The sequence below is a fragment of the Coenobita brevimanus genome, chromosome 53, assembly GCF_032717465.1.
Source record: "Coenobita brevimanus isolate Jiangsu-jjx chromosome 53, ASM3271746v2, whole genome shotgun sequence".
Lineage (NCBI taxonomy): Eukaryota > Metazoa > Arthropoda > Malacostraca > Decapoda > Coenobitidae > Coenobita > Coenobita brevimanus.
In genome coordinates, this window is record NC_137006.1 from 961,801 (window position 1) to 987,505 (window position 25,705).

Consider the following 25,705-nt stretch of genomic DNA (forward strand, 5'->3'; position numbering starts at 1 on the left):
ACCACCAAACAATATAAATTTCAACTATTTGGTAGGTAAATGCATCAACAATCTGCATACCCTTTGTTTCATTTCCTTCTTCCACTAAAGTTTGTATTCTTAATGGCATCAGGGGTCTTTTAGCACCTTCCTCTCTGCAATATTATTTATCACTAAGATGTTCTCCATGACATACAGTTTTAGTACAGAGACATTTTGCATTAAAAGTATTCTGGGAGATACTGTGGTGTTAAGTGCAAATTAATTGGTGAGGAAGAGGTAAGATGAATCTACCCTTGCCATCACATACACAACTCAAAGTCCCTCAACCCTACCCCTCCCCCTCCCTCCCTCATTACTAAACTAAAACTTTACCACCTTAGGACCTCACTCTTCCTCAGGACTCCACTTTGGCATCATTCTGCGTCACCTGTGCATTAGCCTTGTCATCTTTGCCTGGAGCCGTATCCTTCTTGTCGTCCCCGTTGTTGGCTGCCGCTGTAGCCATGGCCTCATCTGTCTTGGTCTTCTTCTTGGGCTTGAAGGATCGTTCATCCCTTCTCCCATCCCCCTCATCCTCAGAGTCTGAGTACTCATTGTCTGGTGCAATGCGTTTGTCTGAGGCCCGGATGGATATGCGTTCATCTGGACTCACCTTGTCCTCATCCTCACTCTCCTCTGCCACACCGTCCTCAGGAATGGCTGTTTAGAGGGAGGCATGAGATCAATACCTTTCAACCTGAAAAGCCTGAGGACATAATTTATGTTACACAGTGTATTCCCATTTGACAACTTAATTCAGCTTTGGGGAACCTTTATGAAGTGGAGGGGTTTCATATAGCCTTCATTTACCCCTTCATAAGGTATGTGTCCAGCTCAGGAAGATGGACACCCCTGCCTTGCACAGTTCCAAGTCACCCTCAGGCAAGACACAGCACCAAACAGCCCACCAAAAAGGTAATAGGTGGATAGCTGCCACCATTCTGAGATATACAACCATGGGAGTGATGTGTGACCAAGGCCCAGTAACTGGCTTTGTACAACATTCCCAGACAGGGAACTCAACCACGTTCACCCAGTAGCTAGTCAAAGTCCAGGCTGAGACTACTGTTCATACGTATCTATACACAGCTCTCCATCTCAGGAGCTATGCCTCCTCCATTTTCACCGCACCTTGCAGTGTAGAAGGACTCTGTTCCAACCCTGGTGAGGTGCTGTCTGCCACAGGAAGGTGGCTACTTGTCTGTGGTCAATAGGTCTGCTTAGTTAAAGAGACAGGTACAGAAAATACAACATAAAAGAGACAAACCACATACCTATACTCTGTACTCCCGGAGCATGGGGCAGCATCCTGAGGTTCTCAAATAGCCTTGTCTTAATCTTATCAAGGTACTCTGGTGTGTTCTGGTTGGCCATGTTGGAAGGGCTAATGTGCAACTTGAAGTCTGGGCCAAAGTACTCAAAGTAGTCATTGTATGGGAGTTCATTGGCAATGTCCGTGCTGAGGGCCACAGCCGTCTCATAGGTCCAGCACCGAGCCACGTTGCGGATGGTGTAGCCTCCACCTCCCAGCAGCAGCAGCGGCAGGTTGTACTTCTTCACAAACTCCACACACTTGGCATGACCTGACAGTGACATGGAGGTATAATTACACAACACATAATCATCAATTGATATAGCTTTAAATTTCATTCATCACAGCCACCCAGACCTCCTCTCCCACCCTAAGGTGAGATGAGATAGGGTAAAAAAAAAAAAAAAAGAGAGAGAGATTGGGAAAATCCTATCTTCATTAAGCACCATTAAAGGATGTAAATGATAAAAGCAATGATTATTAGACTGTACAATATTAGAAGAATGATACTAATGCTTATGGTAACCAGGCCAGCAATGTAATGTACCTTTAAGTGTGAGGTTGAAGCAGCCAAGTCTATCACCAGACAATGAGTCTGCACCACACTGCAGTACAATGGCAGATGGCTGGTAGGTTTCCATCACCTGCACACCAAAGACAAAATGGCTTAACTTTAAATGTTGAGGATAAAAATAAAAGAAGAGGCTTCAATAGTATAACTTCATTACATATGGTGGTGGTTGAGTGGTTTGAGACGATGGCTTATGAACAGATGAACACAAGTTTGATCCCAGGCTAGGTAAATAGTTAAATATGATTTGAATTTTGTTAAACATACATACACACACACACACACACACACACACACACACACACACAGACTTATAAGCTCTTGACATGCATAAGAGTGGCATTCCATTACATGGATGAGGAAATGATGAAAACATTGATAGTGGCTATGATCCATCTCAGGCTGGGACATGAAGCAGTGGTGTTTGTTTCATTTCATTACGTTTTGTTTTTGAAGGCTCCAACATGCTTGCATGCGTTGTCCTTGGTCATCTACTGTAATGGCAACTCTCCATGCTGCTCGATCTCTGGCAGCTTCCTTATTTAGTCCCTCATCCCTGAGGTCACACTCAGTAACCTCATCCCAGGTCTTTTTCGGTTCACCTCTCACTACCCAACCCAAGCATCAATACTTTCTCACTTTCTGCATTGAATTATCATCATGCCAAAACCATCTTAATCTACCTCTCCTCATCACAACACCAATACACTCCTGTCCCATCCTACCTCTCAACTTTTTCACTGTGAACCCTACTCCCCCCCCCCCCAGGCCTCGCACTCAGGAACACATTGCACATCCACCTAACAATTGCCATTTCTGTATGTATGAGCCTGCGAATATCCTCTTCTTTACTGCCCAGGTCTCACTACCATACAGTATTACATTCCTATCACGTGCTGCATACAAAGATAACTTAGCACTGAGGTCCTCACATAAAAAAAAGATATAAACAAGATTGAGATAATACAATGAGCAGCAACCAAGATGGTTCCTAGCCTGGCAGATCTATCGTACAAAAAAGACTAAAAAAGCTGGGTCTGCCTTCCTTAGAAGAAAGAAGAGAGAAGGGCAACATGATTGCAGTGTTCAGGGCCATGATGGGAGTAGACAAAACTGACACAGAAGATTTGTTTGTATGGGATGGGGGAGCAAGAAGAGGACATGGAAAGAAACTGAAAAAGACAAGTTGTTTGCAGGACATCAAGAATTACAGTTTACCATAAACAGTAAAACCTCACCATAACAGACATATTGGTGCCCAAGCCATTCCGAAAAAAAAACGACATCCGGACTTCCCCCTGCTAACCCAGACTTTTTATAAGTCTAGATCACACCAACAGTTTTTAAATTGTTTTCATACCACTGCAGTACTGTACTGTATTATACATTCACTACAACAATCAAATGATATATATATAATAACACTGTACTGTACACTGATAAACATGTCCTTTATTTACCTTATTGTGGTGAACATAACTGAAGTGGTCAGGCAGTCTGGACTGCTTTTGGCTTTCTCGGACTTTTTCTGATATACGGTATAAGAATTCAGTCTGGTAGCTCCTCGATTCTGATAAAAACGAATTCCGGTCTACTGAAGTCCGTTATATCGAGGTTTTACTGTAGATGCACTGACCCGTGTAAGAGCCTAGACGAGGAGTCCAAAAACTTAAATCAGTTTGAAGCAAAGTCTGACTGGTTGAGACATGAAGACTGGACCCCACGAGCATAGCTCATTTCCTGTTTATCACAACTCGGTGAATACAGTACACACTAATGGTACTGTAAAGATACCTGGGCACAGTTTTTGCTTTTGAACTCACCGCACTATCATCTCTTTGATACGATGCATCAGTGAAGAGTGTGCTGGACATGCTCCAAGTGCGAAGTAGATGCAGAGAAATTAGTCCTGACTGTACATACTCATACTGTTGGTGCTAATGAAGCTTCTTTTACCGTTCCAGTAATTTGAACAGTGGAAGCCAACTGAATTGCAGTTTTTTTTGCCATTAGGAGGAGTCAGCAGCACCCCTTGTGCATCAGTGTGGCCCTGGCCGTGTCTGTGAGCAGATGTGTTGTTGAGCTAAGCTTACTATTCTAACACAATGTGTAGGTGGTGTGGCGGTTTTGTGTTGGTGGACCAATGGCGCAGCAACGTCAAGTCAATGTTGATCATTTTCTTCAATATCCAGGGGATTGTTCACAAGGAATTTGTCCCACCTGGTCAATCTGTCAGCGGAAAGTTTCACTATGAAGTTTCACAGAGTCTGAGGGAGAACATCCGTCGCAAACGTCCAGAACAGTGGAAGAACAGGGACTGGGTCCTGCATCATGACAACACCCCTTTCCACACATCAATTGTTGTCTGGTAGTTCCTGGCTTCCATTAACATGGTAGTCATTCCCCACCCACCCTATTCCCCTGACCTTCCCCCTGCGACTTTTTGCTGTTTCCGAAGCTGAAATTATGACTGAAAGGGAGTCAATTTGACTCAACTGAGGAGATTCAGACAGAATCACAAGAGGTGCTCAAGACCATCAATCCTGAAGCCTTCCAGGAATGCATGGGCTTGTGGAAAAAACACTGGGACCACTGTATACATGCCCAAGGGAACTACTTCAAAGGTGACAGTGAGAACTAGGAGGTAAGGTAGCTTATCTTCCTACAATATTCAAATTACTGGAACTTTTGGGTAGCACCTCCCATATAAACTCAAACCTCCATTTAAGGGACCCCATATTCTACCTGACAAACGAACAAGGCCATTCAAAAATGATATTTAATGTGTAGGTTATACACATTATTATGTTTCTTTATATAGTACCTGTAAAATAATATTCATAATCATATAATTAAGTACAATAAGTGAAACAATCATTGCATTTCATAATAAGACTCTCTTTATATGTGGTAAAACAATGGACATTTTCAAGTAAGGGGCATTTTCAAGTAAGGGACAAGCTGAATCCCCATTTAGTCCCTTAAACTGAGGTTTGAGTGTATGTGTGTATATATATATCTATCTATCTATTGCCAGACGCCTCAATCCCGTTTGGGGTGGCCACAAACAAATCGCCTCCAAGTCACCCTGTCCCCCGCCATCTCACTGCCCTGCTCCCAACTCACACACCCCTCTCTCATATACCTCTCCACCCCATCCCTCCATCTCATCCTCGGCCTCCCCCTCCCTCTTCCCCCATCCACCTCACTCACATACACTCTCTTCGTCAGTCTTTCACCCTCCATCCTCTCCGCATGGCCAAACCACCTCAGTGTGTTCCTCATAACGCTTCCTATCACATCCACATCAACACCACAACGCTCCTTTATATCCTCATTCGTCAGCCTGTCTCTCCATGTGACTCCACAGGCTCCTCTTAAATAACTCATTTCCACTGCTCTCACTCTTGACTTGTGTCCTTCCAGCAACGTCCAAGCTTCACTTCCGTACGTTAGAGTTGGTATCACAATACTGTCATGTAGTAACTTTTTCACTTCCATGCTCACTTCCCTGTTTTTTATCACTGCTTTCAAAGAACCAGCAACCTTTCTTCCCTGCTATACCCTTTCAAGCACTTCACCCTCCAAACCTCCATCCTTACTCATCACACTACCCAAGTACGTAAACGTACTCACATTTTTCAATTCCTCACCATCCAACCTCGCTGTACATTCACTGACTTCACCTCTCTCAAAGACCATCACTTTACTCTTCCCTACATTCACCTTTAGATTCCGTTTCTTACACACTCTCCCAAACTCATCCACACACGCGCACACACACACACACACACCGCTCGCTGGTGTAGTGGTAACGCTCTCGCTTGCCAACTGGTGGATGGGAGTTCGCGCCTCGCTCAGGTTGCGAAAAGTTTCACTGACGAAGTGGGTGGTTACTGTCCTCCTGGAGCAAGGGGACGGGTGTGTGCGTGTGTGAAGGTCACAGCCTTGCCCTTAGATCGGACTATATGAGCTCTCAGCTCCCTTCCGGGAGGGTAAAAAGCTGACAATCACGACCATCAAGTGACCCTGACCGACCCGGTGAATTACACACACAAGTGCTCGTGGGCCCTTTGGGCCCCTTGCACTTGCTCCTGTGGAGGGCTATCACATTTATGTGCTGTTCTAGTGTAATGTTGTCACTTGGATTTTTTGCAGCTAAACAATTGATCGTGTTATTTGCAGCTTCGGAAATGGAACCCACGTTGTCCGAACGCAAGTCCAAAGTACACACACACACACGGCTACTGCTACAGTTTATTTTAGTTTAACTTCTGGGCAAAAAATTCTATGGAGATCCTATGCTGGCCTCCGGAAGCAGCATTTTTTAGTCAAAATGTGATTGCTCGTTAAATATAGTAAAAGTTTTTCAATCGTGATGGGACCAAGTTTTTTCACATCAGTGAATTTTTTGCAATTTTTGTGCCAATTTTTGTGTGATTTGAATGTGTAGTTTCGGCTGCCCAAAATACACACACACACACACACACAGCTGCTGCTATAGTATATTATATATATATGTGTATATATATATATATATATATATATATATATATATATATATATACACACACACACACACACACACAGTAGATGCTCATTTAACTTACTGTACACCAATTTAGCGGAAGACCGAGAAAGCAGATTTTTTTCTTCTTCCCCATTTAAAGGAAAATTTCCATAAAATTTAGTATAATTCTGTGAAAAAAATTCCATTCCAAAAACTACTGAATTTCCAGAAAAACTTCCATACATCAAGCGTGTCATCGAGCCCATAGTGGACCACTCCCCTGGCTGACAGTGCGCGGTGTGTCTACACATACCCACCAACTTCCCTCGGTAGCGGCAATGGCAGGGACTCGGTGACATCGTGTGGCTCATACAGTACAGCATTCACGTGATCACCCTACTGTTAGCAATAATTTTGCATATGTGTGTGGCTTGGCTTGGTATTGCATTCCCCCCTCCCTCTTCCAGTGAACCAAAGCTTTTGTGCACCATGCCTAAGGTTCAGGAAAAGGAGGAGAGGGCGAGGCTTTCTCCTGTCCAGAAATTGGAAATAATTGAGAAGATGAAGCACAGGGCTGGGTCTAAGGGCAGTGATGGACTACGAGGTAAAGAAAACCCAGGTGTATGACCTACACAAACACGAGGACAAAATCAAGAACTGAAATTGCAACCAGAGGTAAGTGCTAGTGGTAGTGAAAAATCTAAAATGTTGGAAAGGCAGTCTATGAACCATCCCTGATGCTCCCCAGCCCCTCTGTCACCCCAGTCCCACCTCTAGTGCTGATGGAGGATGACTGACAGTGGCTAAACCATCCCCAGGCCTGATATAGGTTTGGGGGGGCCAGTAAGGCTACCTATGTCAGGCGTACTTCTGCAACAAGTACGAACTCCTACTTTTGGAGGTAAGCCTTAATCGTTTTCGTTTTTAAAGGCTCCAACATGCTTGCATGTGTCGGCCTTGGTCACCTAATGGCGGCTCTCCACGCTGCACGATCCATTGCAGCCTCCCTGTTCAGTCCCTTAACCCTGAGGTCACACTTAATGACCTCGTCCCATGTCTTTCTCGGTCTACCCCTCATAACCCCACCCCCAATATTAACACTTCTCACCTTCCTCACCCAATTATCATCCCCCATCCTCTCCACATCTCCAAACCATCTCAATCTACCTCTCCTCATCACAACACCAATACACTCCAGTCCCATCCTACCTCTCAACTCTTCCATCGTAAAACCAGCCCCTCCAGGCCTTGGACGCAGCACATCCACCTAATCATTGTCATTTCCGTACGTCTGAGCCGGCGAATATCTTCCTCCTTCACTGCCCAGGTCTCACTACCATACAGCATTACACTCCTAACACATGCTGCACACGAAGACCCCTTAGCACGGAGGAAGAGTCCTCTCAATGTCAGGAGAGGCAAGAGCTCCCTGAACTTCTTCCAACCACTTCTCACCCTAGCCGCAGAGCTAACTCCAGCCCCACCTCCAGCACACAAAATGTCTCCCAAATAACAAAACTCTTCCACACACTCAAGAGATTCACCAGCAAGTTCATTCCTTTCACGTCTGACAACCTCCACCTGCTCACCCCGACACGCCATACACATAAAATCAGCATTATCTCGCAGTCTACCTCTGATACCACTACATCTCTTATGCACCCATTTATCACACACACCACACAAGATGGAATTACTTCCTACGCCCTTGTGGCAAACTGCACATGGCCACTCTCCCTCGTCTTTGACAGTACCGCCACCAACCCTAGATATCATCACCTTTGTTTTATCTGCATTTACCCTTAAACCCTTGTGCCCCATACCATCTCTCCACTTCCTAAACCTTTCCTCCGCCTCCCTTTCGTTCTCTGCAATCTACACCAAATCATCAGCATACAACAACTCCCACGTATGTATTTTATTATCCCTATTTCCTATGCTGAAGTACTGTATTTGGTACACTACTATCCTCACCTTATTCTTTAAGTGTGCATATTTCATTACTACGTAAGTACTGTATGTATCACTGTTAACATGTACACGATAATGCATTTAAGTGTGGGTATTAATCATGGGTCCAGACTGCTGTGTGTTGCATTAAGAGTTGGCACAGTTTGTTACATTAGGGTGCACATTGTCAGGAACTTGACCTGACTGTTGGCTTCAAGCATTGAGTGGAAACTTACTCAAAATGCTGGAAATTTTTCATTTATACTGAACCTTTATTATGGAACTTTACTTAGTGGAAAATTCAAGAAAATGGAATAGGGGTTGGCTGAATTAGTTTAAATCAAGCATCAACTGTGTGTGTGTATATATATATATATATATATATATATATATATATATATATACACACACACATACAGTACTTATATATATACTCTAGCAGCCTTGCAATAACATAATCCTTCCTGAGGTATAGTATCTTCAGCCAAATCCTCCATGCTGAGGCTCCAAAGTCGTGGAAATATATTATTCCTCTGTGACTGTATGAGCAACTATACTCTTTCATTCTAACTTGATCTAAAATCATCTCTCCATCTTGAATGCCGAGACAACAGATTAACTGAAGAATGTTATGTTCGTCACGAAGAAGTACTATGGATATGACATACAGCCATAACACTGTCTTGTTCTGCAACAAACTATGTGAATATGCTACAAAAGGATGAAAATCTGGGCAAAGTTAAGGTGAAAAGACCATAGCATTCGACTGCAGTTTCTTTTACTATGAGACAGGTGCATAAGTTGCTGCCGATCAACCCAGTCCATTTGGCTGAGCAGACTCACCAACCACAAGTGAGTTGCCATCCTGCAGGGTCATCCTGTGCAGCAAACTGATGTTCCCTTGCACCTGACAGCACCTCGCCAATGAGGTGAGGGGGACACTTGTTGAGGTTTGGTTCCTGGATGGATGGTGCATTTCCATCTCTCCACCCAGTCAGCTGCAGCACCATAGCAGACTCCTCATCACCCCGTAATATGGTCATATTGTTACCCCCCAAGTGTTATAAATTTGTAAATGGTTTCCTGGGTTACAGGAAACCATTATGCTTGTCACTCAATATAAAGCCACCTGAAGCAGAAAGAATAATAATAAAAAGGAGATAGGATGGAAAGGGACAAGTAGGAGAGTGGAGCGAAGACAGAATAAAAAAATGGGGGGTGAGGAAATGTAAAGCAGCACTACATCAAGTAAGTGGATGATAGTCACTACCACCACTTGAACGAATAATAAGGCAAAGTTGTCTGTTACCTTACATGAGGTAAAATGTCAAGAACATGAATGATCTATAAAACCTGAACTAGCTGATGCTGTACTGGAAAAAGCTGGAAAACGTACCTTGGTGAGGATGGGAACAAAGATACTCTCATAGCTCTCATCATCTATGCCGTCACGAAGAGGGAAGTTGACCGCATAGTACTTTCCCTTCCCAGCACCAATATCCTGTAAGGTGATTAGTGTCAACTTCATTTGTTCGTTAATTTGTTTACAAAGACTCCAACAAACTCGCCTGCATCAGCCTTGGTCACCTAGTGACAGCTCTCCATGTGTGATCTCTAGCACCCTTTCCATTTAGTCCCTTATCTCTACGTCACACTCTCAACTTTGATAATTATAAATGTTAAGAGACACGAGATATCACCCACCCTGAGATCTCCAGTGCCAGGGAAGTACTCTCCATACTTGTGAAAGGACACAGTCATAACACGATCAGTGGTGTAGAAGGCTTCCTCTACCCCATCCCCATGGTGGATGTCAATGTCGATGTACAGGACACGCTGATGGTACTTGAGAAGCTCCAAGATGGCCAGCACAATGTCATTCACGTAGCAGAACCCTGACGCCTCACTCTGCAGCCACATCAAACACACAGTTAGATTCCCTATACATTCTCTCCTACAACACATACTGCACTCAATACAACTTTCTCTTTTTCAGTCCAATGGAACTAAAGATTGAGAAAAGTTGGAATATGCATGTTAGATTTCCTATGCATTTCCTCTTACGACGCATATTACTGCACTTTGATGTACAGCTTTCTTTTTTTTTATGGAGAAGGCACCTGAGCCTGGAAAGGGTGTCATATCTTCCTATTTCTATGCATTTTCTTCTACAACACATAAAGTATTACATTTCAACATGACATTTCCTCCTTTTTAATGCAGAAGGAACCACAGACTATAGTAGCAGTAACAGTAGCGGTAGCCTCAAGTTCTTCTGAAATGTGAACCTTGTGAACTGCAGGCTTAAGCTGATCCCTTGCAGTTTACCAGTGTCCTTCCATGAGATGAGATGTACATTTTTGTTGAGGATGTTTGTATAAACAGGCAGATAAGCAATCTGGTTATAACAGTGCCATCACAAGAAAGCAACCTTCTCCAGCACCAAACCAACCACAGACTGAAAAGGGGTCAATACCTTCTTGGCATGGTGAAGTCCTCCAGCCCAGTTGACTGCAATATCACAAGCTTGTTTGTTAAGCTTGACTGCACCCGCAATGGACCCACCCGACGACAGCTGGCAGAACTCGTACAGACCATCAAATACAGGGCAGTCCTCTCCCACATTGACTGAACCAATATAAGACATATAAAAGATAAATAAATCATCATCATAACCTAATCTCTCTGCTAATTCCCTTATACTGTCTTGAATGCTTTCCAACACTACTAGCTCGCATCATCGAAATATCCTTAGTCTACTGGTTCTCCCAGGCAGTCTTAAATGCTTTCTAACACTACTAGCTCACATCACCTAAATCATCTAATCATCCTCACCTAGTCTACTGGTACCCCTAGGCAGTCTTAAAATGCTTTCTAACATACTGTACTTCATTAACTTTCATCATCACTCTGCCTCTATTTCCTAACCAGTGGTGGGGAAAAAAAAAAAAAAAGCCTATGAAATGGGTCACACACATTCACCATTTAGGCCCCTGGAATCCTGACTCTAACTCACATGCCCACTCTTCAATATTCACACACAGTTCACAAACTTCTCAACAGCACAATACTTCCCAGAGTACTGTATGAAAAAACAAAAAAAATATCAAAATCACTGTATTTTACATTTTGAGGGAAAAAAAAAAAATCAAACATTCGGAGCTGGTGAACATTCTCCAACTTTTATGTAAATTTCATCACTAATACAGTTTTTTACACTGACTCAAAATTTGAATTTATTTTTGGGGAGAATTTATTTTTTTTTTAAGTTAGGTTAGTTCATACTAATTAGGTTAGTTAATAGTAATAACAAATACAGGTATTTAAGTAAAATGGTTACTTCATCTTAACCCTTTCCCATCAGGGGTGCCTGTAAAAAAATTGCTGTGGCCCGTGAAGTGCTGTGCGAAGTTGCATAGAGATGTTTTACTACTACCACCGCTCGTATGTAGCAAAGTTACTATTCATCGTAGAGTGCTCAATTTAGTCTCATTTTCAGGCTTCATACAGACCATCCTCATTATAATGATTGGATGCGTTTAGGAAAACCCGCTGTTGAGCCAGGGTATCGTTAATCGGGGCGTTATAACTAGAGTAAAAGCTTGATATAACGAACATGGGATAAAACAGATGCTTGAGAAAACAGAACAACTTTTTTCCGTAAATTACAACATACCAGAAGCTTCCATTCTGTCATGAAGCGTCAGGTTTCCGTAACAGAAACAAGCCGGTTTGTCCATGGCTGTGGAAAAACTGCGATACACAAGTCATATCCCCCCCATTTGGAGGTGAGTTTTTTACTGTTTTATTTATTATTATTACAGTATTGTTATTATTATTGTATTGTAGGTTCTGACTGCTCTGTGTGTATCATTATAACTAGCATAGGCAGCATGTCTGAGTGTAGCAAAAGAAGCTATTTAGTGGCAACTGTGTAAAGGCTTCAGGTCACGAGTTAGGGAAGAAATATAGGAAAAATTGCAAATTTCCGGAAAATTCTGTTCCATCTATGGTTTTGGAACGGAAGCTTGAAAAAACGGAATATCTGATAAAACGGAATAGGGTTGGCTGAATTATTCCATTATATCAAGCTTTTACTGTAAAAGTATAGGGATGCATTGGAGAGCCTTGGGATCCCACCCCCAACCAAGTCCTAAACTTACCCAAATGAGTCCAAAAACAAGTTTCCAGTTCACCTAAACCCCCAAATAGCTTTAATACAAGTTAAACTAAGCCTAAAATCAGTTTAAAACTCACCTAAACCCAAGAATATCTGAAAAAAATAAAAAATGTCTTGAAAAAAACAAACTAAGTGTACCCCAAAATGAATGTTCACCTCACCTGATTAAAACACATTACTATTAAGTCTAAAAACAGTTTATAAATCAACCTAAACACAAAATTTGTCTATATCATCATCAAATCAGTTAGAAAAGAAACCCTCAGAAAAAAAAAAACATTAGATAACTGGGGATTGGCCATCAATTGGCAGGGACGAGTGTTGATTTTATTACATCGCTATGACAGGGTACCATAGAGCGATTGAGCATATAGCAGGGTATGCCTGTAATTGTATTTTACCATACTATGTTCAAAGATGAAATAAATGCAAAATAAAATGCACAAAAAGCAAGCAGAATTTAGCCTTACATATTTCTTCAGATCAAAGCCAAATCCGTCATTTGAACATCTGAGCCTCAGAACCTGATGACGGCTTTGGCTGTCATCAATAGGTGAAAGGATTAAAAAACTGTATGTGATGAAACTTACATAAGAATGGGAAAAAGTGCAGCAAACACAGAACATCCAAGGTATGCAAATACAGACCTATTCAAGAAGATTTTACAGTGCATTTGAGTTTAGCATTAAACAAATACTGAAAATTTGGTTTGTGAAATAAATGTTATATTTAAATATTTGTTATTATTATCTAACCTAATTAATAGTATTAACTAACCTACCTTTGTAAAAAATTATTTCTCCCAAAAAATAAATTCAAATCAGGAATCAGCTTAAAAAACTGTATTAGTGATGAAATTTACATAAGAACCAGAGAAAGTGCACCAAAAATCCAAACACTGTCCTAAGAGAGAGATAGGGAGAGAGAGAGAGAGAGAGAGAGAGAAATGGACACAATTCTTTTCCATGGGGGGGGGGGGGCAGGTTGCAAGTAAAAACCAAATACAGTAAATAACTCCCATTGGTCACTCACACTTCTGCATCTGTTTGTTGTACTCATTCATGTTGTCAGGGCGGATGGATCGGATGAAACGGATGTAGTCATCACTGTGGAACTTGGTCATCTCATCCTGCGTTGCCTTGTGGGGACGCTGCCGCAGACAGTGAAGGTTATTTATTTATTTCTCCATTAAACACACACACACACACACACACACACACACACACACACACACACACACACATAAAAGCCCAAACCATGATGGAAGCCTCAAGTTTGATGTAACATACGTATAATGGATGAGAGGCTGAAACAGATTTTACCATTTTCACTATTACACACACACACACACACACACACACATATAGACGACAATGAATGTGTGTGTGTATATATTTATATATATATATATATATATATATATATATATATATATACAGTATACAGTCTCCGAGGATAGAGATGAAACCGTGCCATATATTACAATGGAAAAAGATAAATATAAAAAGATAAAAGATAGTTAAAATTCAGGCTTTTTCTACATCAGTTAGTGGCTTCGAACCCATCTCCAATGATTCACTAAGGCAGAGGAGGGTGTGAAAACGAGAGCTTTGAAATCAACAAGTGCCAGGCAGGACAAGAAAATCTGACATGCTCTCCCACCCAAAGTCAGGCAGGCACTGAGCTAATAACCTCACAGCATGTGGTTGTAAGCCTGTAAAGTTGCTAGAAGCCACCAGAAAAAAATCCACCGACTACAGGAATTTTCCTACAATATTTCTTGGACCCTACCAAATATATGGTGCGAATTAGAGGGTCCAGACTTCCATTGCGCCGACTGTGTATATATATATATATATATATATATATACATCCATCATCCAATCCTACGTTGCCCCATGAGGAGCGTAGAAGCCCGGGGCTAGGCAGCTGGTCCTGACATTTGAGACGAGAGTGACCAGCCTCACTCATCCCTGAGTGGCATTACGTGAACAATAAACCCCAACCACCCCTTGGATATAAACCTTCACCAGCTCAATCCGATTGGAGCACAATAATTACCCACTAAACCACCAGGTGCCAAAATTTGGTTATATGGTTATCACCCAGCATAGTAAATGATTTCCTGGTGTAATATATTTCCGGGTATATATATATATATATACTATAGATCACAGAAGACCTCTAAAATTACATGGCACGAACTGTTTAATAGTGATGACTGTAACCAACTTATTTTGACTCGAGGCAAAATTATCTTGACCAGTCAGGGAAGTTTCAATCATCTAATATTTTAAAACAACTTCCATTATGATCTACAGTACCTCAGTTTATGTTGTCATTACCATGACTTCCCCCCCCCCACACCATAAGATGTATAAGATCTACAAAACACCTTGGAAGACTTAAATGGATGGATAAACTGTATCTACTTTTGAAAAGGTTCTTTACAGCAGATAATTATATTTTGGACCCTCTTCATCTTTAACTGTTGTTTCTCCTCATTAAAGAACTTTCCTATTGTGGATATAAGTCTTCCAAATGAACAGTTCATGGTGCTATCAAGAAACACTCACATAGATCTCCATCTTGCGATACAGGCCATAGTTGAGAAGGAGGTTGTGTGTCATGCGTATCCTGTGGGGTTTCATGGGGTGACCCTGCCCATAGTAGTAGTTGCCAATGTCACCTGGGGAAAAAAAAAAAAAAGTCCTTTAGTTTCACAAATACAATGTACCATTAAAAAAAAAAAAAAAAAAAAAAAAAAAAAAAAAAACTTTAGAGGGTGAAGTGCTTGAAAGCGTGCAACAGGAAAGAAAAGTTGCTGGTTCCTTGAAAGCAAAGATAAGAAACAGGGAAGTGAGCAAGGAAGTGAAAAAGTTACTACATGACAGTACTGTATTTGTGATATCAACTCTAACATATGGAAGTGAAGCTTGAACCTTGTTGGAGGGACAGAAGTCAACAGTGAGGGCAGTGGAAATGAGTTACCAGTATTTGTGAGGAGCCTGTGGAGTCACAGGGAGAGACAGACTGACAAACGAGGAAGAGAAGGAGCATCGTGGTGTGGATGTGGATGTGATAGGAAGTGTTAGGAGAAACATACTGAGGTGGTTTGGACATGTGGAGAGGATGGAGGGTGAGAGACTGATGAAGAGAGTGTATGTGAGTGAGGTGGAGGGGGGGAGAGGGAGGGGGAGGCCAAGGATGAGATGGAAGGATGGAGTGGAGAGGTATATGAGACAGGGAGGGGGGTGAGCTGGGAGCAGGGCAATCAAATGGCGGGGGACAGGGCAACATGGAGGTGATTTGTTTGTGGCCACCCCTTACAAGATTAAAGCATCTGGCAATAGATAGACAGACAGACAGATTTACATGCAATAAAAAATACATGAGAGAGGGGTGTTTGAGTTGGATGGAGGGCTATCAAATGGCATAGGATAGGATGACACGAAAGCGATTTGTTTACGGCTGCCTCTTATGGGATTAAGGAGTCTAGTTATACACAGGTAGACATAAAGTTTACCTGTTCTCGGGTTAAATTAGTTCTAGTTCCATTTCCATCCAGAATCATGTAAGTGCTGGTTATATGTTTTCTAAGTGAGATTGATATGACAGCTAAATGTCCCAGCTCTCTCTCTCTCTCTCTCTCTCTCTCTTTAAAAGCATACACCATTGTTATTCATAGCTGAAGAAAGTGTGGCATTTGCAGCTATTAGCTGTACTGTAAATGTAATGACAGGCTTGACTGTGAGTGCTTTTCATAAAACAATTAAATAAATAAATAAATAAGTTAGCAGCTGACTTTCGCAAAATTAGCATGGTCCTTTTTTCCTGATGCAAATAATAATAATAATAATAATAATACACTGTAATAATTTCCAGGGCAAATAATGCAAATTCCCTTTTAAAACATTGGTTTCTTGGGAATATTACCACTTTAGCAAACTACTGAGACACTACTGATTATACAAAATTTTCTACTGGCTAAAGCCAGATGGTGCCACCACAAAGGGCCACCCAGGGCTGCTGTAAATAAATCATGTGGCCTTGACTACCCAATGAAATTTAAATATTTGTTTTTTATTGCTTCCTGGGTGCAATCCAAACAACACTGACATTACTATGAATACTTATGCTGTAAGTTTATGAATCTAATTTTACTCATATCAGGAAAACTATGTTAAGTGAAGTGCATTAAGAGTAAGTAACAGGGACTTTCTTTTTTTTTCTTTTTTCTTTTTAAACAATACAATACCATAAATGCTTTTAAGTTAATAGCCAGTAAAGCTGGATTTGGTTAGATCTGGTCAGCCTAGGTTTGGTTGCACTGCACATATACATAGAGAGAGAGAGAGAGAGATACAGTATATACAGTACAGTATACACATATCCAGGTGGTCCTGGACTTACAATTGGACTACGCTCTGAGAAATGGTCATAGCCATGTGGAATTTTTCTTGCATTTAATACACCTATCTAACCAACCATCATGGCCTAGCTATGCACATCAAACATCCTTAGAACACTTACATTAGTCTACTGTTGGGCAAAATCATTAACACAAAGCCTATTTTATTGTTGAATATCTCATGTAATTTACTGAATACAGTACTGTACTGAAAGTACAAATCATGGAGTTGAAATTTGAAAGCTGACCATTTGCAAGATGGGGTCCACCTATATACTGTACGTGTGTGTGTGTGTGTGTGTGTGTGTGTGTGTGTGTGTATACATACATATATATATATATACATACACACACACACAAATACAGTAAAACCTCACTAATGTATAACGGACTAATTGGGGCCCAAGCCATTCCGAAAAAAGTGGAATTTCGATAAAAGTGACATCCGGACTTTCCCTGTTAATCCAGACTTTTTCCAATACAGTATACTGTATATATCAAACATTAGTCCAGATCACACCAATGGTTTTTAAACTGTTTTCACTATCATTGCAGTACTGTATTGTATTATACACTCACAACAATAATAAAATAGTATAACAGTACTGTACATTGATAAGCATGTCTTTTATTTACCTTATTATGGTGAGCAAAGCTGATGTGGTAGGCAGTCCGCACTGCTTCTGGCTTTATCAGACTTTTCCGATATATAGGAATTTAATCTGGTAGCTACTCGATTCTGATAAAAGCAAATTCCGGTCTACTGAAGTCAGTTACATCAAGATTTTACTGTACAGTATACACTGTACATATAATACAAGTAGACAGAATGTCTTAAGCGGTAGCTGTTTGCAATTTTCTAAAGAAATTACCCAATATCCATTTCCTTTACTTTCATTGCATGTAATGTGCTCTACCTTGTAGCCATCTCTTTTACTCTCATTAACATTTCTGTGTAATGTCATACCATGTACCCATTTCTTTTACTTTCATGAATATTTCTATGTAATGAGTCATACCTAGCATCCATTTCATTTACTTTTATGAGTACCTATATTTCTTTGTGTCATACCTAGCATCCATTTCTTTTACTAATCTTTATGTGTCACCCTGCACCCATTTCCTTTACTCTTATGAATATTTGTATGTGCCATACCTAATATTGACTTCTTTTACTCTCATGTCATACCTAGTATCCATTTCTTTTACTTTCATGAATATTTCTATGGGCGGTAGGTGGTGGCGACCATCATCCACTCACTTGATGTAGTGCTGCCTACTTCTTCCTTAGCCTTTATCATTCTTTTTCTGTGCCTGTCGTCCTCTCTTCCTATTTCTCCCCTCTCTCTTGTCACTTATTGCTTTTCTTTCCTTTACAGGTGGCTTTACATTGAGTGACAAGCCAAATGGTTTCCTGTAAGCCAAGAAACCATTTACAACGCTGGGTGGTAACCATATAACCAACTCATACGTGCTCCCTACGTGTCAGCAAGTGGGTTGGTGGAGGGTTAGTGCCCCTCCCCGTAAAACAAATAACTCAGAGTCAAATGGCCATCCCTTACGGGATTATGGCGTCTGGCAATAGATAGATAGATAGAATATTTCTATATGATGTCATAATCTGTCCCCATTCTTTTTTTTTTTCATGTATACTGTATTTCTGTGTACTGTAATGTCATAACTATTATCCATTTCCTTTACTTACATTAATAATGGTATTCAATGTGTCATACCTAGCATAGTGGTAGGTGGTGGCAGCCATCATCCACTCACCTGATATAGTGCGGCCTACTTCTCCCTTAGCCTTTATCATTCTTTTTCTGTGCCTGCCCTCCTCTCTTCTTATTTCTCCCATCTTTCCTGTCACTTCTTATTGCTTTTCTTTCCTTAACAGGTGGTTTTACATTGAGTGATGAGCCAAATGGTTTCCTGTAAGCCAAGAAACCATTTACAATGCTGGGTGGTAACCATATAACCAAACCAGACGTGTTCCCTACATGTCAACAAGTGGGTTGGTGGAGGGTTAGTGCCCCTCCCTATAAAACAAATAACTCAATGTCAAATGGCCACCCCTTACGGGATTATGGCATCTGGCAATAGACAGACAGATAGACAGATACCTAGTATCCATTCTTTTACTTTCAGGAATATTTCTATGCAATGTGTCATACCCTGTATCAATTTCCTATCATCATCATCATCCGGACCTCCTTTCCCACCCAAGGGCAGGGTGAGGAGTAGCAATGTCCAGAAAGCACAAACTTGCCCAATCCAAATAGGCCACACTTCCATTCACTCATTATTCAAGCCCTCGGAATCCTGGCTCAACCAGATACGCCAAAAACATTCACCACATTCTGCAGCTTCACACAAACATATCCGACTGAGTCAAACCGGACGCTGCCATGCTCACAAGGGGTGCCAAAATCCCTGACCATGCACTTCTCACAATAATTCATCCAGCCAGCTCGATCTCATCAGTTCCCTAGCCTCACCGACTTCTTATACTTCCATAAATATTTCTATATACCGGTAATGTGTTATTCACCTTGGAAGGGAGGGGGAAGGGGGATTATACAGCAGCCATTCAATTCCACTTTTATGGCATGCACTTCCCTTATGATGAATACAGTAGTTCTGAATGGTGAGTTGCTTGAGGATGTAGAGTGTTTTAAATATCTAGGGTCACATGTTGCTGTAGATGGAAGAATAGATGCAGAGGTGAAGTTTAGAATAAATGAAGTAGGAAAGGTACTGGGAGGAATGAAAAAAGTGCTTAGATGTCGTTCGCTTAGAATGGATGTAAAGAGAAGGCTGTATGAGGGTGTTGTGGTACCGACTGCGTTATATGGGGCTGAAACATGGAATATGGGTGTTGCAGAGAGGAAAGGTTTGAATGTAATGGACATGAGGTGTCTGAGGAGTATGTATGGAGTGACATGTATGGATCGAGTGCGAAATGATGAAGTGCGAAGGAGAACTGGAGTTGTTCGGGAGATGGCTGGTAGAGCTGAGCAGAGGGTGTTGCGATGGTTTGGGCATATGGAGAGATGGATAATGGTCGATTGGTGAAAAAGATAACTAGATCTGATGTGAGACGTGTAAGGCTGAGAGGAAGACCACGAATAGGATGGATGGACAGTGTGAAGAGAGCGCTGGATGCGAGAGGGATGTCTGTTGAGCAAGGAAGAGTGGCTGTGCGTGACAGAAATAAATGGAGAGAAATTGTGAATAAGTGATGACGCAGCCCAGAGGGGATATTCTCCCGCATTTGGTCTGATCAGCTAGTCAGGTCAGGCGCGGGTAAGTGGAGGGTCTGTTATGATGTGGCAGGGGTAAACCAGCTCTGCTGTCGGGCCCTGCTGCGGATGTCACTGATTGCATTGCGCAGTTGACCCTTGTGCGGTGTGGTGCGGTGAGGATCTGTCCGTTCTCCCCTTTGGGGCTAAGATGCGAATGAATGTGTTTGAATGGATGAGTAAATGGAGAGTGTATCGTCCTGTCTCGGCTACCTCCCTTTCCTTGGGGGAAGCAGCCTTGGCATATAGATAGACAGACTTCCCTTATAAGGGGTTGAGACACCGCCTCTTACCTCTATTTCAAGGATTGCTGCAGTGTGTAGCACTTTGTGACTGGATGCTCTTCCAATCATCAACCAACATAGCCTGGGTGGCCCTGAACACAAGGCTGGTACTAGTATAGTATGTGCTCTAAGCCATACAGCCACCCCCCCCCCACACAAACACAAACTAAAACTGAAAACTCTAAAAATTCAGTAAGTCATCTGCCAAATATATATCAGTGTCTAACCACGTGCAATTTTTAAATTTCCTGATGTGGGGATGCATGGCCATCCCATATCTACAGTAAATGTGAGAACATGTTCTACATGAACACAATTTATTATCTATTTATCTACCAGCTATCTATAGCAAGATGCCTCAATCTCGTCTGGGGTGACCACAAGCAAATAGCCTCCATGTTGCCCTGATCTCCTCAGTGATGACTACAAGCAAATAGCCTCCATATTGCCCTGGTCTCTATCATTTGGCTGCCCTCCTAACTCATGGCCCCCTCGCTCATATATCTCTCCACGACATCTCCCCCTCCCTCTCTCACATACTCTTCTAGTCAGTCTCTCATTCTCCATCACCTCAACATAGCACAAATAAACAATAACAACAAAAAAATGCTATGATTAGAATCAGAAAATTACAAGTTTGTGATCACAGGATGCCAAAGTTAGGACTGGTGTGAGTCAAAAACCAAAGTTTGTCACGGTTAGGACCAAAGTTTTTCAGGATTAAGATAGAAGAATGTCAAGGTTAGGTTCAAAGTATATCAAGCTTAGGATCAATGACTGTCAAAATTTGGATACAAGAATGTCAAGGTTAGGATCAAAGACATTGTCAGGAACAAAGACGTTGCTACTGGTGTGAACACAGAATGAAGAATGTCATGGTTAGGATCAAAGACTGTCCAGGTTAGGATGTATGACTGTCACAATTAGGATAGAATAGCAATGCTGGGATTGAGGAATGTCAAAGTTAGGATCAAAAGGACTGAAGAATATCAAAGTTAGAAATGAAAAATGTCAAGGTACATTATGGTCACAGGCAGCATGCTTTTGTTTTGGCTGGTGCATTCTAGTTCTGATTCAGCCAGTCAGTGGTGGATGAGAGTCTATTATGTGTGTTCAAATTGGAAATCAAAGTCAAGATGGACTCTGCCAAAGATTTATGATAAGATTGGAAATTGGTCTCAGTTAGGCTCAAATGACATGGATCTAGGTTAGGTTAAGTGGTATTCGGATTGGTAAATGCCTAAAATGGATTTATTTGTTTCTGTTCATTTTCACCAATAATAAAAACAAAAGCTATGATGGAGTTAATGTTTACAAAGACTCAGCACCATATTCAAGACCCCAGTATCTCCTCTTTTTTTCTTTGCAATAGAAACATCATAAAAGTGTGTTGTCTAAGAACTGTGCAGTAAATTTTTACAAGTGGACAATACACCCCCCAGTTAGTGCAGTATATTTTTCTGGTAGTTTCTGATGCGATTTGAATGTTTTTGACCTTCATTTTTGTCGGAAATGCCACATTTCCCCTCTTTTCCAATCATGAACTTTGATTGGACAAGTAGGTGAGAAAAAAAAAAAAAAAAAATCAAATCGCATCAAAAACCACCAGAAAAATATACTGCACCACCAGGTAACAACAGAACAGACGAAACCTAACCAAACAGACAACGTAACCTCACCAAACGCAGTAAACCTAACCAAATGCAACCCAACATACCTAACCTATCCTAGGGGAATACGTTACGTAACCTCACCAAACACAGTAAACCTAACCAAACCTACCCCAACATACCTAACCTATCCTAGGGGAATACGTTATGTAACCTCACCAAACACACTAAACCTAACCAAACCTACCCCAACATACCTAACCTATCCTAGGGGAATAGGTAATGTGACCTCACCAAACACACTAAACCTAACCAAACCTACCCCAATATACCTAACCTATCCTAGGGGAATGCTTACCCTTGAGATACAATTGTCCAGGACGAGGGTCGTCTGGCAATAACGTCGTGGTTCCAGAACCTTTCAATCCAGTGGTTTATGAACAATATAATATGCCAAGCCAGAAGGTGTGTGTTGTCCAGAAAAGTTCCTTTGTAGTCAGAAACACAAAAATTATACCGTACCCGTTTCTTGGTTTTTGCGTACTTTTTGTACCGACAACAGTACCACTGATGTCCGTCTTTTCTAAATTTACACGGTTCCTGACAGTCTGGGCAATAAACTTAAGAAGGTAATACACCGTGTCTTCTAAAAAACTCAAAAGCCTCTTCAGGTTCTGAGTGGAAACGCCTAATCACCTGTAAATAATCAGTATCACAACCGGGACACACAGCACGTCTTTCTTCTTCAGAGGCCATAGCGAGAAGGATTTGAATTTTCCATCCAGACTGAATCAAAGAGCGCGATTCAAATTTATTAGCCGAATTCCATCACGTGACCTAAAGTAGGCCTGTGAGTGGGTGATACAGACCTACGAGACGCATGCGCAGTCGAAGGGAAGAGAAACACACATACGAACGCACGCATTTTTTTATCCAGAGTGGCCGAGTGAAGATCCAAGGTAGGGTTTTTTAGGAACTGTAAATTAAATTCATTATCTCTGAAAATATCAATTTCCGAATGGGGTAATGGGGGTTCATTGTGATCCTTAGGGACTATACTATACGTTAATGGTGCTAAAATTCCAAAACTGCATATTGTCCACTAGTAAAATAATAAGGTAAATTTTTAGAAGTAACCAACGTTTTCTTTTCTTATTATTTTTATGTTTTCCAATGCAAAACACTGTTTTAATTAGTTCTGACCTTCATTTTGGGGGGAAAATCCCCCTTTCGGAATTTTGAGTATTATTTCCAAAAGAGGGTTTATCCCCCAAAATCAAGATCAAAATTAATTAAAAACACTATTTTGCATTAAACTAACCTAACCTAACCTAAGGCCTGACATAGACTGAGTGCACACGTCTGCACCAGCCAATATGGCGCGACATTCATCCGCTACTGAGCGATAGCCTAACCTAAGCCACTATATGACGACCCCTACAAAATTTGCTCCCCCAACTCAAACTAGACTTAAAAGGTAAGTCTTAGTTAGAATAGTTCGGGGACGTAATATAATGAAAATTGGTAATGTTAGTTACTTCTAAAGTTATACCAATAATACCAACTGTGCAACAAACTGATTCACATTAAATCTTAAGAATCCAGTGTTATGGTTTTGTAAACATACCTGGTATACCAAAACCACTTCCTACCAATTCTGCACATTAAAGTTTTACACGGCTGGAAAATGTAGTACAAGTAATCATTGTTTTTTCCAGTGTAAAAAAAAAAAAAAAAAAAAAAAAAAAAAAATGTATTTTGCCCTCTCACCCCTCGCCTACTGTAGAAAACTCTTTTTCTCTGCTTTAAGCAAGCATAATCAACTGATGATTAACTATGATACCAATCTCTAAAACTACTGCAAAGTCAGGGCATGGCTATGACAGATTAATAGGGTTATTTTTTTTACTGAATATCATGCAGCAACAATAAGCAAGAGATACAGAAGAACCACTAGGTAAAAAATCGCATGCTACCTTGGCCTATGGGGTCAGGCTACGATACAATCCAGCCTAGTGCCAGTTCTAATATTTTCATTTCCGGGAACCTAACTTTATGTTCAACCGTGCATAATTTCAAAGAAAATGCATGGGTGAAGACGAGCATAATATAGGTAATTTATCGAGAAACGATGAGGCCTGAGCGTGGTGTCATTCAAACACGTACACCAACTACGGTACAGACGACCGTCCCATCCATTGCACTACCTATACTCACTCATATTTCACCTCACAGGTAACATTCATCCTACCAACTAAGGAGAAAACATGCACTATTAATTGCGTGGATGAGCATTAAAGACTTATCAATGTTAGGAAGATTGCATATAATAAAAAATAACTGTAATAAGTTCGCAAGTTTCTTAATTGTTTGGTTTCAATATCCGCGCTCGCCTCTTCAGATCACTTCAGTCGCAAAATAGGCGGTAAAGTTTAACAATATGCTTATTATCAGGCTCGCAATATACTCACTGTCATAGTAATAGCACACTTTCTTTCTGCTGTGCGGTGCGGTCGACATTTTTCACTAAGTTAATGAGGAGGAGCGACACTCGCTGTCGAGCTTGGCCTGGCGCGCTGAGGATGCTGGGTAGGCTGGCGGGCTAGGCCGGCTGCCCACAGCAAAACATTTCATCTCGGAGAAACTTTTCCTGTTGCAAATACCATAACACCAGAAAGTTTCACCGATTCCTGTGTGCTGCCCCAGCTGCTTTGAAGTTATGGTACTATGGCAAATTATAAAGTATGAGGTTAGTGACATCAAGATTTTTACTGAGCACAATATAACTTATGAGTGTAAGTGGATATAAGTAGGCTGATTTGTAAATCTTCAATCCATAGATAGAGTCTGTCAGTACCATCATCTACTGTTGTGGATAAGCACCACTGACCTCAAACGTAATACTATTAGAGGTTAATGATACGTATGTCATGTCATCATTGTTTGGCTGTGGGCAATGTAGAACTATATTATTGTACATTTCTGGTATCTATGTTTATTTTAATATATGGACTCAGTTCTGTGCAAGTAAATTAAAGGAATATTTGAAAAGTGCGGTTAATTGATAAATTGACAGGTTTGGAATATAGAGAGCTTGTTTTCAGTTTGTTGCCTAAAAGACAGTCACTAGATTTAGTACTGGGCATGAATGGGCTCCATTATAGATGTATTCTAGCTTGCAAGAGCCAGAAGTGTCAGTAATGAATGAATCGAAGAAATGGGAAAGAAGTAACATCCCATATCGCACCGAAATTAAAACGAGTTTACCTATAGATTGTACCGTACTTCCTAGGGGCAACTATTTTATTAGAAGGGTCACGCTTTTCCTTGTTAGTATCCTGAACATTAATTATAAATCCACTAGACTTTGGAAAAGTACGCACAACAAAAGGGCTCCTATTTCAAATGCCCTTATAATAGTGCAACAGCGGTTTTGTCTTATGCGTGCAACAGAGATAAAGTTGTTCTTATTATCCTGAATAAAAATAACAATATGATCAAAATTCTCTCAGGCTTGAAGAAGAGCCCTATCGTTGGTTGTTCTTGAGGAAAATGAC

General features: G+C 41.1%; 1 protein-coding gene across 1 annotated transcript; it reads right to left on the reverse strand.

The window, feature by feature from the left end:
- Positions 1 to 371: 371 nt before the first annotated feature.
- Positions 372 to 24,722, reverse strand: HDAC1 (histone deacetylase 1). Its single transcript, XM_080273173.1, has 9 exons — positions 24,620 to 24,722; positions 15,121 to 15,233; positions 13,577 to 13,694; positions 10,841 to 10,992; positions 10,069 to 10,272; positions 9,761 to 9,865; positions 1,881 to 1,977; positions 1,296 to 1,604; positions 372 to 681 (listed from the first exon to the last, which is right to left on the reverse strand). The coding sequence occupies exons 1-9, from the start codon at positions 24,666 to 24,668 to the stop codon at positions 377 to 379; spliced, it is 1,452 nt and encodes a 483-aa protein (XP_080129299.1). The 5' UTR covers positions 24,669 to 24,722; the 3' UTR covers positions 372 to 376.
- Between the last annotated feature and the right edge of the window lie 983 nt (positions 24,723 to 25,705).

What these genes read in the sequence shown, in the direction of transcription:
- HDAC1 (XM_080273173.1), bottom strand. Translation starts at nt 24,668, where the DNA reads ATGTCGACCGCACCGCACAGCAGAAAGAAAGTGTGCTATTACTATGAC. An exon ending in CAACAAACAGATGCAGAAGT is followed by an intron (nt 10,993 to 13,576) that starts GTGAGTGACCAA and finishes ATATTGGTTCAG; the next exon opens with TCAATGTGGGAGAGGACTGC. An exon ending in CTGGCACTGGAGATCTCAGG is followed by an intron (nt 9,866 to 10,068) that starts GTGGGTGATATC and finishes ATCACCTTACAG; the next exon opens with GATATTGGTGCTGGGAAGGG.